At 36.3% G+C, this 17,078-nt stretch overlaps 1 protein-coding gene across 5 annotated transcripts in view; it reads left to right on the forward strand.

Annotated features, from left to right (window-relative positions):
- CASK (calcium/calmodulin dependent serine protein kinase) overlaps nucleotides 1-17,078 on the forward strand; it is a 233,173-nt gene that overhangs the window by 149,015 nt on the left and 67,080 nt on the right. For 3 of the 5 annotated variants that reach the window (XM_075714072.1, XM_075714083.1, XM_075714103.1), the window contains exons 8-11: nucleotides 1,491-1,613; nucleotides 4,014-4,097; nucleotides 5,700-5,799; nucleotides 11,171-11,188. In XM_075714072.1, coding sequence (XP_075570187.1) covers nucleotides 1,491-1,613; nucleotides 4,014-4,097; nucleotides 5,700-5,799; nucleotides 11,171-11,188 — 325 coding nt within the window. The remainder of the gene's footprint in view (nucleotides 1-1,490; nucleotides 1,614-4,013; nucleotides 4,098-5,699; nucleotides 5,800-11,170; nucleotides 11,189-17,078) is intronic. The other 2 variants (XM_075714064.1, XM_075714094.1) reach the window with 1 other exon arrangement.

Raw genomic sequence — 17,078 nt, forward strand, 5'->3', positions numbered from 1 at the left:
CACCTAAAACTGTCTGATAGTCTGTAATATGGTTTAGGAAGTATTTTATTATATGAACCTAACAGTAGTCTGCTAAATTTGTAAGTGACAGCAGTAGTACTGCACTTGGTCAGGAGCACATTTTTTGTTCTTTAAACTTTGTATTCCTAGAAACAGCAGGATTTCTTCATGGCACTAGTTTTGGGATTGCATAGACTGGTAGACATTCCAGTTTCACTTTATGGAAGCTTTCTTTATGGAATCTCTTAAGCAGCTAAAACCTTCTGGAAGCGTACAAGTTAACTTTTCTTTGTTTAAAAAAAGTCGTGGCCAGCACATTGTGTCTTCTCAGTTCCTTCTCTGTTCCTGTTTCCACAATAATATGTCTATTCAGTGAAAATAGTATAAGGATTTCAAAACAGTCATGCTGCAAATTTGCAATTACCTTCATTTCATTAGAGCTGAAATAGAAATGACAAATCACAACTGTAAATGTGCATTTCATAGCCAGATAATGTTCCCGAGTGCTCCAATTTAAAGCGATCATTTTTCGTAAAGACCAATTTTAAATTAAATAGACGTCTTTAAATGAGCAGATTATAACATTGAAAAGAGTCTGATCATAATTTTGAATTTTCATTTAGTACCTTGTAAAATTAGCAGTTCACCATCTAAATAAACTTAAAGAAATTCTAGAAATAGCTTAAGGATAGAATCCTTTATCACAGAAAGAATTTTCTTACTTTAGTACGGTTTTATTGGGTGTCCATCATCGTGACTAGTTGGACACAAACCTGCATATGCACAAGATGAAAACATATTCTAAATCATCCTTCACCTTGTTATCTCCTAAAGATACATTTCTGCTCTAAAAAGCGTTGCAATTCCTTGTATTGTTGATTGCATGTTAGTATGCTTTCCTACCTGCATGGCTAAAGATGCTTAACTGTTGTAAAGTTGAAAGGAATTTATTAGGAAGAGCCATAGTCCATGATACCTGTGGAACAGGACCAGAGTAGTTCACAACAGGCTAATGCTTCTTACTCAGCATCACTGGCATGAAATCGTGGGTCGATATGGATAGACTGTCATCCCATTCCTTATATTGATTTCAGAAGTAGATTTAATTTCTGCATTTATCACAGGCATAGTTAACTGTCAGACAAAAGCTAATTATTTTTTCTTTTTCTAGTGAAGGGTCACTTTTATCTGAACAAAATGTGGCATAGGTAAAAAATTATATTGTGATTATAACATAATACGGAGGATATGTCAGCTTTTATGTGATACAGTGCTCACTGTTTTCAATTTTTTACAGCATTTCAATAGCAACTAATGTACAATTTCTTAAGTTATTAAAAAATTTAGAAACTTCCTTTTACATTTATTATGATAAAATGTTTACAAGTGCCAACCACTGTTAAATCCCTGCAATTACTTTACATAAAAAGTAGGTTCTTTTCTATCTTCTTATTACTAATTTAATTTCTTTTTTTGTTGCTTGTAATCAGATGAATCCTAGGCAATGGAGCCATATTTCCGAAAGTGCCAAAGATCTGGTACGCCGCATGCTTATGCTGGATCCAGCAGAAAGGATAACAGTATATGAAGCACTGAATCATCCCTGGTTAAAGGTAGTAAAAGCAGCTGTTTACATACCAGTTTCTATGTTTCTTTGAAGTTTTCAAAGTAGATGTGACATTGTACAAAATGCATGATAATATGCTTTAAATGCGTTGTAGGATTAGGGCCTGAGATTTTCATTATTGCCAGGCTTGAACTCTTGCTTAACACAAAGAGCAAACTCCCTTAGGCATCTTCGGCAGCATCAGAATATAGGGGGTAGGGCTGCATAGAATAAAGCTTGAAGAAGGTATTCATGTGTCTTTCTGTGGCTCAAACTCCAGAGGAGTACTTTCTGATCTGTTCTTTGCTCAGTCATATCTAGACGTCTTTCCTATTATGCATGTAGCCATGCAGTTTATTGCAGTACATTATGCTACTTAACTGTGCTGCTTTCTTAGATTCCTGAAATATCCCACCAGAGTGAAGGAAGTATGTAGCGGTGTGTTGCTCAAAGGCCACTGTAACTACATAAAATTATATGGCATCTGATAATCAAATTATTTTTCCGTGGTGGCAGAATTTACAACACAGTTTGAGCCAGTGGAAGAGTAGCTGCTGGACACTGAAGGTTAACAACAGGAGCAGGAGAATATACACCTAGCTTCTCAGCAGTCCCATTAATAGGCTGTGCTAAACGTTGGAGTTGGAGAATGATGGGTGTGTTGCAGATTTAAAAGGTGGCAAGTACTGGTTCGGAGCATTGTGTTTTCTTTGGCAGAAACTGATGAATTAACGATTTTTCTTTGTTATCCTCTATTTCTTTTCTATAGTGTGGGCCCAGGGTAGAGAGAGTCATAATATCATTAACTTAAACAGGGCACTTATTTGGAAAGGGTGCTATTCTGGTGTCTGCTCCTGGACTGTTTATATGTTCTACATTAGACAAATATTGACAGGAAACAAAAACCACAAAAAAAGAACCTGGGAAGTACAGGCTTGTATGTTCTTCTCCCTCCAAGTAAATGGTCTAACTACTAGTGAATGGAGTTATTCTTCCACTTCTCTGCTCTCTTTCTGGCTCTGACTCTTGTATTCCAAGCTGCAGAATGGTCTAGTTTATAGGAGTGTGTGCCTCTCGAGAATAACAGTGGTCAAGGCACTTTTCTGAATATTGGGAAACTGCGGATTCAAACCTTTCCACTCAAAAGGAACCAAATTTCTGTCCGTTCATCTGGGGCATACATAGTGCATCAAATATTTCAAAGAGCATAGGAATGGGCACCATGTTTGGGAATCCCAAATGATCTTACTCCAGTGATTGAGTCTGTGGTAAACACAGGTGATCTGGTTTTACCTGCTTATAATTTGACTTCTTCCTCACTTTGCGAGCTTACCCACATCTAGATGCCAAGGCAAGGGTTTGGTGAGGGTTATTTTGGCAGAAAACCTTGCCATTTTTGTTGTTTGAGCAACTAAGCTGATTAGGCTTTTTAAAAAGATAATTCTGTAATGCAAACCTGCAAGTTCTGCCTATAGGTAGCATAGCACTTTTGATGTCTGTGGCCTCTTTCTCATCTTGTTGTTGAAAGACAAGCAAGGAGAGAGAAGACTTAGCTTGAGACAACTTTGTTTCCAAGCTTAGGCCAGCATTCTGTTAGTCAGTCCTCTCTTATTTTTGCCTATGATAAAGTGCCTTTCCTGATGACTCGGAATTTTCTTCTAAACCATTTACAGATAGCAGCCAAATACAGCATGAGACAGAGACACCTTTAGTGCCATAGAGAGACTGAGTTACTTCTGCCAGTGATTTCACTCTGATTCAGGAGATGCATGTGATAAACATTTGCATTAAATTAATAAGTGTATGTAGCTTCTGTGATGATTTGGGGCAGGGGAAGAAAGTAGTCAACTGCTGCAAGTTCTGCCCCCGATGTCTGCTGTTCATGGCCAAATTTTTTGTCTGCACCTACAATGGAGAATTCTTCCTGTAAGCTAGCACCTGCTGTCACCAGCCATCGAGCTGGCACTTCCTGCTCTGTTGGACATGTACCCCATCTCCCAAGATTACCCGAAGTATCAAGCACCCCTTAAAAGAATGCTTGAATACGTTGCTTCTACTGGGATTGTGCCCAAGAAGCGGAACTACTTTGTGCTTGCCAGCTTCCAAGTTCAACACTAGCCACAGACTGACTAACAACACAACAGTAAAACAAAAGGCTAGGGTCTTAGTACAAAGTGGGAAACGAAATTACAAAAAGAAAATATCCCAGGCCCAAGTTAAGAATTCTTTCAAAATATTTTAATCCCTCTCAGCTTCCTGAAGTTTTCCTTAAGTTGCAACAAATCCTTATTCTCCTTAGGATACTTACCAGCTGGTACATTTCTTGCCTAGTTTCTTAATGTCAAGAGACTATTAAGAGCTTGTATTTCATGTTTCTTTTGTTTTGTTTTTTGTGGGGTTTCTTAAGGAGAGAGATCGCTATGCATACAAGATTCATCTTCCAGAAACAGTAGAACAATTGAGAAAATTCAATGCAAGACGAAAACTAAAGGTAAAATGAATGTAGTGTTAAAACAATATAATTACATAACTTGAATTTTGTGTGATACTTTATTTATTTTAAAAGTGCTAGGAGAAATCTGTGCTCTGAAGTCAGCAATAAAATAATAAGTTGAAACAGGCCTACACAGTTGTTTATTGCAATGATGTCTTCTTAAGGGTGTTCGTCCTTTCTTTCTTAGTGCATAGTTTTCAAACTAAATTTCAGCACAAATTGTCTGGTGTGTATGAGGTGTGTATGAGGTCTTCATCTTAAATTAATTCAGTAATTCTGTGTAGTATGAATTATTGGAGAGGATAGTACAATGGCTTCTGTTATTACTGTGTTATGTTTATTATAAAAGGAACATAATAATGTTTTAATGTCTTTTTTCAAGAAGAGCAAAGATGTATTCTTCAGTTTATCCCCTTTATATTTAACTATACACAGGATTATTTCTCAGCCATATTGAAAAGAATGTTAACATTTTGGCCCAAAACAGCATGGTTTCCCTTCGTTCCTATCTTGGAAAGTTTAACAGAAACATTTTTAAATTCACTGAAAGGCTAAGAAAATTTTAACAGAAACATGCAGCATTACAATTCATGAGGTTTTTTTATAATTTGTAATAAAACACAGAATCAAATATACATGCTGAGTTGCTGCTTTGCAAAAGTTTAATGTAGCTGCAAAAACAACTGATGATTAGGATGCAACAGTTGCCATAGTTCATGATAAACAGCACTTTCTCTTAGGTGGTTTGTATGTCCAGGTAATGCTTTCATTAAAATGGTAGCTTGTACATTGTAGAATATGACCTGTTTTCCTGCTCTAGATGCAGTTTCAGGTCTTTCCCAGATTTCTTCCTGGGGAGGCCACTATATTAGTCTCCTGAGAGCTTTTATACCTGTGCTATTTGTTTTCTACCATTTTATCCAAAGCACTGTTCTGCAGAACGTTTCCTGAAATTATCTGTTGCCCATTTTGCCTACTGCCACAACTGTAAGATATTAAAACCTGAGTGGTTAAACTGTAATTTACTTGAACACGTAAATATATGTCAGAGCAGATAATCATTTTTCTGGCTTTGTAACTTCCCATGTAACACTCATTCTGGGAGTCTGAGATTATTACATTTCCATATAGATATATATTATGGATGTCAAACAACCTAGTGTTGTCAGTGTCAGATTCTGACAATTTCTCAAATAACAATATATTGTGTTGCTTTAAAGAGTGATTTTTTATACTTGCTAAGCCACCCAGTCTAGGTAAGAGAGAAAGAGAAAAAAATTAGTTATTTTGTTTACATTGTACTATGGGAATTTATGCCTCACACTTAATTTTTAAATGTTTTCCCATAAAGAACTGTTCCCATGAATCCCCTCGCAAAGAATATATTTACTGTTTATTAGAGTAGTGTATGACCAGCTGTTCTGTTAGATATGGTCACTGGTAACAGTGAAGCAGAGCTGAAGACTATACAATTTATTTACTCTCCAGTGAGAAGGTCAACACACAAGAGACCTCAGGAGACTGAGTGATCCAGGGTGTCTGGAAATGTTTTATTATCCTTCTTTGTGTAATTTAGACTTTGTGGCTATTTTTATTCAGGGGGCAGTACTAGCAGCTGTGTCAAGCCACAAATTCAACTCCTTCTATGGCGACCCTCCTGAAGAGCTGCCAGACTTCTCTGAAGACCCCACCTCCTCAGGTATTTTAACTGAAAGTATATTTACTGCAGTCAACCTGTCTTAATACTATACTGACTGAAGTACCAAATATTTACTAATTTCTCATAATTTCATAAAGTTGCATATTAAGTTGATGTTTAAATGTGAAAGCATAAATAATTTTCAGTCATAATGGTGTTAGTGACTGGAGAAATGAAGATAAAATCGCTGCACAGTTGTAAGTTTCTATAGGAATTCTGTCTGATTTTTTTTATTTGTTGTATGTACATTTAATTACAAATAGGGCTATGACCTCGTATTTCTCTTTATATTACTTGAGTGTAAAAGTCTATTGAAATTTTGTCTTGAATTCTTAGGCAGGAGCAAGGTTCTCGTATCTTACTAATAGTTATTTATAAAAAGAAACCATTGTGTACCAGATTTTCTTGACCTCCTGTTTTAGAGAACAGTATGATTAAGACATATATGCTTATATGTCTTAATAAGACATATGCTCTTTAAAGCAGGTGGGACAGTATTTCTGATACTATAACCCAGACCCCCAAATCTTCAGAGAGAGGCGATACATGTACTTCAAGGACCTCCCAGCATACTTCAAAGGGGAAGATAATACCTTTGCTGCACTGTAAGCACGTAGCTAGGACTTGGGCAGGCCTGTGATCTTATTCCAAGCAGTCCTTTTGTCCTCGGCCCATATTCAGGAGTTTAAATAACCTTGCAGACCCTATACTAACACAGTCCTATCATAGTTATGTATCTTAATTTTGACATAACATTACTTACACCATTTGCAAAAGTGCAAAAGTCTGGGTAGATCTGTCTGACCTAAAATTAGGATTTAGGATCAAGTTAAATGAACTTGAAAGAAAAATCTAAGGCCAATAGGACTCTCTCTTCTGTTTTTCTAAACAACTAAATAGTACTGGCAGAATATTGTAGCTATACACTGACTTTACTAGAAGACATTTCAGGAACTTAGTTACATGTGCTGAACTGCTGTGTGATAATTCTCTTTCCCAATATTTTTATAGGTGAAAAAATTACTTATTGACTGCATATGTTAAGTGTTCCTTTTCTGCTCTTTCATATGAGCAAGTAATTTTTAGAAGTTATTTCAGTGTCATTAATACAGGAATTGGGGGCAAATTTTTTTTGTTGGAAGTCTTAAATTTCACTTCTTGGAATTCAAGTTTGAGTACTTAAATTAAAAGATTGCTTCGTCCTTAGAGATGCACACTGCTCATAATTTCCATAGAAGTGAATGGGAATCTCGGATCATTTATCACAGATGGGTAATCACAGCCTCATGGCTTAACTTCAGGCAGCAAGCTTTGAATACTTGATGTACTTGTAAGTAAGGATCCATGTATCTTTTAAAGAAAGAGTAAGTTGGTTTTACTTCACCCAGAATTACTTGCAGTGCTTTAATTTTTGTTTCCAGCTACTTCCCCCATTTCAATAAAACAAATAGGCCACCAACATAATTGGCAGCGGCAACTTTCCTAGTCTAAAAACTGCAGTTCCTCTTTCCAGTTTCAGTCTCACATCAACAGGACATGTGTCTTCCTCATAGGATGATGTAATTGCAGATATCAGTATACAGCAAAGGTACAAGTTCTATTTTTTCTGTTCACAGAATACATTAAGCCAGTACACATGTAAATTCTACAGAATATCTGTGCTGGATCCACTGTTATCTTGTGTTCATCTCTGAAATAACTGAAACAATAGCTTGGATTTCTCAGGAAAGCGTAGTTATTCTTTAAAATAACATTGTTGATCTCACTGATGGGAGATCACAGTCATCAGGAAACCGTACTAAGTGGGTAGTTTTCATGATGTTTCCCTGACTAACTACATTGGCTGATAAAATTTTTAATATCTCAGGATAAACACTGAAGCTTGCAAGAAAAGATACTGCAACTTTCAGCTTCTGAAATTGCTAGATACGGAAATCTATTTTGTTTCCTCTTCAGAAGTACACTAATAAAGTTTTCAAATATTTCTAGCTTGTTAAGATAGGCTCTTGTGATGATTCTAAACTGAACTAGTTTATAGAAATTAGACATAAAACTCTTGAATTGCAGTACAAACTTGACTATCTTAAGGTTATTTAAGTTTCCTTCCTAACATCTCATAATGTTATTCCAGATCATAAACTCTAAGGAAGAGTGTTGAATATTTTAAATGTTGCTGCCTATTTAATCCTCCCATAAAATTTCATGAAGCTTACCATTAAAATTAAATGATTTGTCAGAAACGGGCAAATGTGGAACTCCTACTGAGATAAGGATGCAGAAACATAAATGCTTATTAGGTTATGCAAATTGTATATCCTGTCCTCCTCCAGGTCTTTCTAAACACAGAAAAAGAATATTTCAGTTCTACTGTTTTTCCAGATTAATCTAGAGCTGTTCTTCCTCAGAATTCAGTGAACCTGGGGTTGCTGGACCCTTTGAGCATCTTCCCATACTATCGGAGTAATAGCCTGGGATATGAAGGCACTACGGGCAGCAAGTCAGATAACTTTCTTAGATGCAGAATCATAAAGGATATTCTTGTCAGAGAGCTTTCCAATGGGGTCAGCAAATTGCAGAACTAAATTAGAAGGGAATAAACACCGATAAATTTCATTTAAAGTCAACCAGGTCTTTTTCTGTACACATCTTCCTTTCATTCATGCAGAGTTTGTCAATAATTCTTGGTTCCCACAGCTTGTTCCGGGTGATCTATTTCCTCTTTCATCAGTAACTATCCTCTGGAGGACTTAACTCAATGCCACTGTCATTCTGCTGGTAACATGGCAGAAGTCAGTCTTGCTGAATTTTTGAGAGTAAGATAAAGGCTTTTAAAACATTTTGAAAAATTAGGTAAATATTTATTAAACAATAATAGTACTTTACTGCTGATAGGCTGTCTTCACTAACTTCTTTAGTAAAGCCACTGAACAGCTGAAATGACAAGCATCTTGCAAATGTTTTTTGCTAGAATGTAAACCATTTGACTTTCAGGTTGCCTGTCTTCAAGACATTGTAAAAATGTCAATTTGCCAAGGCAGTGAATGTTTTGGATATTTTTAATATAAATAATATATATATACAATACAAATATAAATCAGAAGTTAGCAATCAGCAGCCTTAAAGGCTAAGTCTGGCACATGAGAAAAATTGGCCCAGTAGAGAGTATCTGAAGTGGACCATGAAATGAATTAGATGCTAGAGAAATTCACAATCAGTTTGCTCTCTGCTGCCCTTCCCCATCCTACTCCCTCCCTTTCCCCCCACCTTCCCTGGCTCTCCTATCGCCTGGTTGCACACTAGATCAAGACAGAGGATTTCCTCTGCTTGTGTCATATGCTGACCATTTGTCCCCTACTGGAAAGTACAGAGGTATCATTTTCAAGTGTTTAGATACCAATGGCTCAGGCTGAAGAATGAACATCACCAGTGTAAAGCCTTTTGGTTTTCCTCCTTTTGCTTCTTCAGCCCCCCATTCAGCAGCAGCCCAAGGAAAGGCTGTGGAATTGTTTGACATTTTGACTCGTGAAGCTGGATTCAGGAAGACTGTTTAGTTTACTTTGGAGTTTTAAGTAGATTCAGGATGTTTAGGTTTTTAGGCTGACGGTTAGAAAAGCCAATAAATTGAACAGCTTTTTGTAGCTTTGTATTTCCAAAAACCTTTTTGTAGCCACATTTTCAGAACTACTGAGTCAGTGTTAGAGTTAAGCCAGTGAATAGTCCATAGTCTTTGGAAAACTGCGTAACTGATTTTTAGATTAAAGCAAGTCTTACCTTTTGGTTAAAGGACTTTCCTCTATAATGCCTGCTTGAATTGCTTGGTTTATAGTGCTCATATTCTGAAATGTGGCTAACAAGTTTCAGAGCAGCTTTTTGCTGCAAACAGTTCTAAATTCCTGTAAGGCATTTTATGATGCTGTGTTTCAGTTGAACCACAGAGAAAGTACAGCAGCGTGTTTTGTAACAGGCTGACTGACCAAATGCACTTATTTAGCCTAGGCTAACAAACAGCACTGTTTGCAGTACTTCCTGAACATGTCTGTGCCTTCTGAGCTCTGTGGTAACAGTGTAAGGTGATGAACGTAGAAGCAATGCTTTTGCATTGCACAGAAAGCAGGCAGGTTAAGTCTACATCAGCATTTCTAGCTTTTTTTTCTCAAATGGCAAGGCACAAATTACATATGGCATTTTTATAAATGCATTTTGATATTTTCTCTCAGGATTGCTGTATGTAAATTGAAATTTTCATTCTTTTTTACCTTGTGAGAATCTATACAGTCATATCAAATGAGAAAATGTTAACAGGACGAGATCTTGATTTTCAAATTTGGAAGTAATAATAATAGGTAAAAGCTAAATCTGATAGTCTTTCATCAGAGCGGGATCAAACAGCAAATGTATGACCAAGTTGTAAGATCGCTGTTTCCAACTTAGATGGAACTATCTTAACTCAGAAATTAGTGAGTGGTTAGTAGTTTCGTGGGATTTAGATTCCATGAAATATGGGCAATATAAGCTCATATCTTCAAAATGATCAGTCTCATCGACATGAGGAAGAAAAAAAAAATACTGTTGTTATGCAAAAAATACCACTGATTTTTTAAATATTTGCAAAGGGTCTTCTGTAACATTTTTAAGTATGAGCGCTTGGAAAAAAAAATTACAGTCACCTTATAATTTACTGTTATTAATTCCTTACCTAATATTACAGGTATAACTATCAGTTTTGAAATCATGAGTTTGAGTGTTTGCAATACTCCATTATTATCTTCGTGATTTTTCAGCTATTTAATCTTTGTTCTGGTATGTTTAAATACAAAAACTTTTAAGTATATAAAGTCACTGTTAATTAAAATCATTTAAAAAGTGGATGTATTTCTAAATGGTTCTCATAATGGTTCTTACTGAAAGTTACACAAAAAAGATGATTTCCATATAATATTGCTAAATTCTAGTTAGTAAATATAAGTACATTGATTATGATGTTACACTTCATCTGCAGTATACTGGAATAGTTTGTCAGCTCACCTCTTATAATACTCTTAGTTGAAATCATTTTTTGTCCCTGAGTTTTTTAAAATAGTTTAACCAACATTGGAAAAAGTCTGGTATTATAGACACCTAACACTGCGTACATGTGTTACCTTCCCAATGCCAAGTGTTTGTTTTCCTCCCATCCCAGTCCACAAGTCCCATTTGCTTCACACATAGAAATGATATTTAAAAAAAAAGCAGGGGGGAGGCGGGGGGGACTTGTCAGTTTGTTCATATTATTTTGTGGCTAAACTAGTGTGCTAGGTTGCAGCTTTATAAATCGCTTGTTCTGAAATCTTCATACTGTTTGTTGTTTGTCCAAATGCTGCCTTGCTACTAGGACTTCTAGCAGCAGAAAGTAGGTATCCCTTTGTTTTCCTTTAAAGGCATATCATTCAGCTATGGCGTGTGTTTTTGCATGTTTAAAAATCAGCTCTCTTCTCTTCTCTTTCCTATTTCCAGTTTTAATACTGCCTGTTCAAGAAAAATAGCCTGTATGCTTTTGACTAAATCTGTCTATAACTTTGAAAGTATAATTATCCGGAAGTACTATGATTTCCAGGGAATTCTGAAGATTCTAGTTTAGAGGCAGTATTAAAATTACCTGGTTTTTTGTTTTCAATATTTGCGACACAACGGAAATAAAATTTAATTTTCATTAAATTAATAAAAGATAAAATGGTTTGGTTTTGCATTTTAGTTCCAAAATTGTTTTCAAGGTCTAATGGGCTTTTCTCTCCTAACACTAAACATGTACTGTAGTATTAGTCATATACTATTTTCTTGCTATACCCTTGCATGAACTTTCTTGGTCATTCTGTGTTGATGTGATACATGATATATGCATATGCGTTGTGTGTATGCATACACCTGATTTAAATAACTACCTGATATGTGTCTCCTTGGTGAAGGAATATTATTGACACGTAGGGAAGTGGTTCTGCTGCAAGTTAGCTGCACACTTCGTGAGAGACTGAAACCACAAGCACTTCTAAAACCTGCAGACTAGACTAGACAAAGGACAAGGTGTGAAATTGTAGACCCTTTGACACAAACCACAACCATTTCAAAACCAACAAATTCAGCATCTCAAAATACAGGCTATAAAAAGTTGTTTTTTTCCTGGAGCATTTTAAGGTTTGTAGGCTAACAGTTCTTCCGTCCTAGGTCAGGGCAGCAAGACATATGTCCATGTCTCCCTTTCTGATCAAAGTCATGGATATTTTGTTGTCTTTGTTGTTGTTTGGTTCATTCTTTTGACCTTATAGGTTGTGGGGGATGTTGTTCCTTGTCCTCCTATTTCCCCATCTCAGAATGCCAGTCCAATAATGTGAGAGTGAGAACTCAGTGGATTTTTATATAAAAGTTTTGCAACAGTATTATTTTCATACAGTTGTAGGGGGAAAAAAGAAACCTTGTACAGAGCCTCTGCCACTGATTTGGGGGTTTTGTTTGTACATCGAGACTTTCTTCAGTAAAATTACTGACTGTTAGGATGTGCTGCCCTTGCACTGGTCAGAAGAGGGTTTCCATATATTTTTGCAATGAGAAAGAAAGTATCTAAGGAAGTAATAGTGAAGGGCATTCATCTGTTAAATAGTTATTTGTTTAGTTGACTGTGAGTGTACTATTTGTAAGCTGTGCATCTGGTATGAAAAACAATACCTTCTCACTACATATTTCTTTACTACCACACTAGACTGCCTCCTGTCATATTTGTGGCTAGTTTTATAGTGAGAGATAATTGGGAAAAGGAATTGGCAAACTTTGTGTAAAGGTCCCAAGTATGGAGACAGGAGAAAGCTGGAGACACGCATACACACAGTGCCCCTGTGCATGCGGAGTAAAATGAAGACTATCTTCAAAATCAAGCATCAGTTTCTCTCCCCCCTCCCTTCCTTCCCTCTCTCCCCCTCGCCCCCTGCTTTTTTGTATTTTCATATATAGTACTATCCTCTATGTTCTTGATTGTGTTTGGGAGCACTTTATCTCATTTCTCTTTTTTTTTTTCCCTTTCTTTTTTCTTTGTTTGGTCTTTTACTCTTTCTCCCTGTTTTTCTCTCATGCACCTATTTCCCTGGCTTTTCTTCTCTGACTTTTACATGCCTTTCTTTCCCTTCTTGTATTCCATAGGTGTTTTTACCTTCTTTAATTTAGTTGTAAATCCCAATACCCTTCCATCACACCAACTGCCTTCTTTCTGCAGTTTCACTGTAGTCTCTATGAACCTCCATCTTTCTAGTTCTCTCCCTGGACTCTTCCTGGTTGATATATATATATAAAAAAAATATATAGTGTGTGTGTATATATATTATTACTGTCTTAATATCTTCCCAGTAGCATTTGCAGAACTGCATGCAGGTAGGAGCTTACTTGTAAATTTAGAGCGTGTCTAAACTTGGCTGTTTGGTTTCTGTGCAAGAAGGAAAAAGTGATTAAACATGATATAGCTCAAATCTGAGGAGGGTAGAGTCCTTACTTGCCTTTTGTTTTAATTACGCTGTGGTGTATGTATGTGAAACATGTATCTCCCACCTTATTTTAAACTATTATAGGCATATATACACATATGTGTTGGCTGCCATCTGTCCTTACAGAGATAGTTGCTCTGGAATATAGTGAAGAGCAAAGAGCAACAAATTACTGTGTGAGGTTAGAGGCATCTGAACTCTCATGATTCTTGCAGATGTAGTTTAATGTGGTCCTCAGCTGGCTTTCTCTTAATCCAAGACGTTATATCAGCACAAGTAGTGGAAAGGTCCTGTCTCTGTAAAAGATTCTTTTCTCACCTTTAATGGAAACAGCATATGTTTAGTGTTTTCTTTACAGGACCAACAGGAAACAGAGGTGTTCTTTCTTATACATTTTTAGCTCTTGTCCACTGCTGCTAAGGCAAACCTGGCCTTGTATATAAGGTGGGCATAGTATTTTATAATTATGCTGATATTGAGCCTAGACTTTCATGTTTGGCTAAAGTGAACAGTTTTAAATGTGTATGTGATTAGGATTTTAAAACCTCAGCTGACAGACACCCCTTCATTTCCACAGCATTTTGATATAGTGTTTATTTACCTAATGTGTTAACCATTTATGTCTTTAACGGTATCGTAATGAGATGCCAGCATAACAAAACTACTGGAGGTCATTTAAAGGTGTAAGTGTCACTGGAGTCTTAAAGCGGAATCTTGTTTTATTTGTCATATGTGAAAAATAAAAATAAAATCCATGAAACTTGAATCTCACGTTACAGAGTTTGTAAAAATTACCTCATTGTCACTTCACCAGGTGTGCTCTATCAGAATCTCACAGTATTTAGAAGATCCTTTTTGCTGAAAATAACTGCACTTTATAATGATGCCCATGCTTGTTTTTTATGAGATTGTATCCATGACTTCATTTCGTGATTCTAATATTTGATCTCTCTAAAATCTAACAATTTCTGGTGGTTTTTCTTCTGTCCTTGCTGTATGTCCTAGCCTCAGACCTCTTCATGAACAAAGTGAAATGTAAATCCTACTTTCTGAAATGCCTGTGCTTTGAGAGCCAGGATTGGTTTTGAATTTCATTTCCAGCAGCTGCACACAAGAAAGCAGCCAAGAGATGAAGTTGGGAGAAATCAGCTCGTGTTGATGGTAGATTGACTGGCCTAAGGACTGAATTGTGATATATAGAGAAATTGCAAATACCAGCTAAGCTTTGGTTAGTCATTTAAAAACCACTGTAGTATCTTCAAGGCATAGTTACTTACCTATTTATACAACATATAGAATAGTTGAAAAGCCAATCCAAATTAGGGTAGTTTATAAGAATGAACAGGATTAAAATGAATGGTTGGTGTCAGGAACTTAATTTTATATGGTTCTGCAGATCTAAGGGGTTTAGATTTTGCCAGTGTCTCTTTAATAAAAATATGCTGTTATTATAATGGTTGTTATAAGGTCTTCTGCAGAGTCATTTCCTGGAATACTAATTGCAGGACACTTGCAAAAAGGTCATGGTTTTATAGTTTTGTATTTAAACAAGGTCAGGCTTCCTCTAACAAGTTTTCATTACTCAGAAGAGGGTTTATGACTGACCAAGACTTAAATGGGCCTTTGTAAGCTTCAATATTAAATAAAACAAAGAATTCTTTTACCCTCTCTCAGAATGTTTTTGTAGTCAGAATATAGTCTGTGTTTTCAGCAAGATCTAAGTCTTCTTACCTGAACACTCTTTTTAGTCATACACTGTCGCAGATCACTGCTGATGAAAAGAAGCTTGTAATTCTCTGTACTGCCTGCTGCATAAGAGGGGAAGTCAGTTGTACCGTCCTTGTTTGCTGAGCCTCAGAAAACCAAACTTTCCGGGTGTTTTGTGGTGGAGACATATTACTATTGGAGGATATGTAGACAATTCTTGGAATAGTATTGGAACGATTTCTTTTATTATCTTTTATTCTCTTCTCTTCTGGGGAGAAGTAAGCAACTCCTACCTAACTGTAAATTTCAGTTTCTCTAGCCAAACCACCTGTTTCAGATTAGAATAGCTAGATGCCAGGATGTAATAACAGCACTCTATTTTACCAAAGCTTTGTCTACTTGCAACTTGATGAACCAGTGTCCATACCAACTTCAGGTGGTATTAAGGGTACTGTATGAGAACTACATGAGAGAATTCAGCTGTAAGAGAGAATTACTTCTGAATGGCCATCTGCATATATGAGGTAACAGAACCTGCAGGAAATACTTGCGATAACTTTGACTACACACTGGGTGAAGAACTAATCCCAAGATTGCCTTAGAAATCAAGTATGTCTAACTGACCAATGATAGGTCTGCCTCAGTAGGCAGAAAGCTACTCAGTTCATCTCCATCTTCTTAGAAGCAATTTGGTGTCATCTTTAAGAAGTCATTCCACTAACTATAAAAACGTTTTGTGTGCTAGTACTGACTGCAGAAGACTGTCATAAGCATTCTGACTTCTTTTTTTTTTAATACAGTGAGAGCCCATAGTTTTCAACTTTTCAGAGTTGTGAGCCCCAAGGGAACTGTGAATACTTGCAGCCATCCCTTCTTAGGTACTCTTATGGGCATACAAGAAAGACAAGGTTGTGTGCGTGGCCCAGAATATCACTGCTTATTTGCACACATATGTGCAATTACAGTAGGATCCACAGTTACCACAGTCTTCTCACAGAACCATGTTTGGTGCGGGTTTTGTTACTATTACTGTGGAGAAGAGTCTTCTACTTGTGTCACTGGAATTACAACCTTTTCTGCGCAATCATATGTGTATATATTTTTATAGTAACTCAAGTTGCAGGGTGAGATTCATCTCACCTAAGTGGTTGGGGCTACTTGAAAGTTCTGTGGCAGTAAGCAGCATTTTCTAACAAAGTTTACTTTAGGGAGTCTTAAAAAACAAACAAGCTAGTCAAGTTAGTCAACTTCCTTTTTTTCCTGGTTGGCTAATATTTATGCATCATTCTAATTTTTATATTTATAGATTCTGTCTGTGATTGCTACAGACCATGAGAACTCTGAGCTTTTAGATTGTATGACTGTATAATAAGTCACTTAAATCCTTCCTTTGTCATCTATGCTGAGGCTAGAATGGGTGCATTTGCAATGATGAAAAGAGATTAAATCCTATTTCTAGAGGATACAAGCTTTAATTATAAATATTGACTGCTTTTGCACTTTCCCCAAGGGTTAGAAGTTTAGGTTAAATATGATAGAATATGAATCTTTTTAGGGACAGGTGTGCTATAAAGATAGGTTAATTTTATTTTATGTAGTATCTCTTATCTGAATTTAAAACTCTTCTGAAAGGTACTCTTAGGCTTTTAACCAGATGTCTATAACAGAGAGATTTTAGGTGTTCACAGAAATGCCTGTAGAATTGTTCTATCACTTTTTTATGCAATAACATGCTGACAGTATATTGCTACTATGCCATTTTCTCATGCAGGTGCATGTTATCTGTAAATGCGTGAAAGACATGGCAGTAGATACAGCATAAGATTGTAGGTAGAAAAAAAACATAAGGCAGAACTGTGATTTTGAGGGATTACCAAAGTCACTGTCAGAACTTCTCATCAAATTTGTTAAGGATATTCTTGGAAACTTTCTTTCACAGCCATCTATTCAATGAGACCAATGGACAGGAGAAAAAAGACCTGATGAACAAAGCTTAATGTTTTGGAATTCCCAGATATTCAAGAGGTTGTTGAGATGCAAATATTAAAAATAGTAACTTTTATTTCTATT

Source organism: Pelecanus crispus, chromosome 1 (assembly GCF_030463565.1).
Source record: "Pelecanus crispus isolate bPelCri1 chromosome 1, bPelCri1.pri, whole genome shotgun sequence".
NCBI classification, from domain to species: domain Eukaryota; kingdom Metazoa; phylum Chordata; class Aves; order Pelecaniformes; family Pelecanidae; genus Pelecanus; species Pelecanus crispus.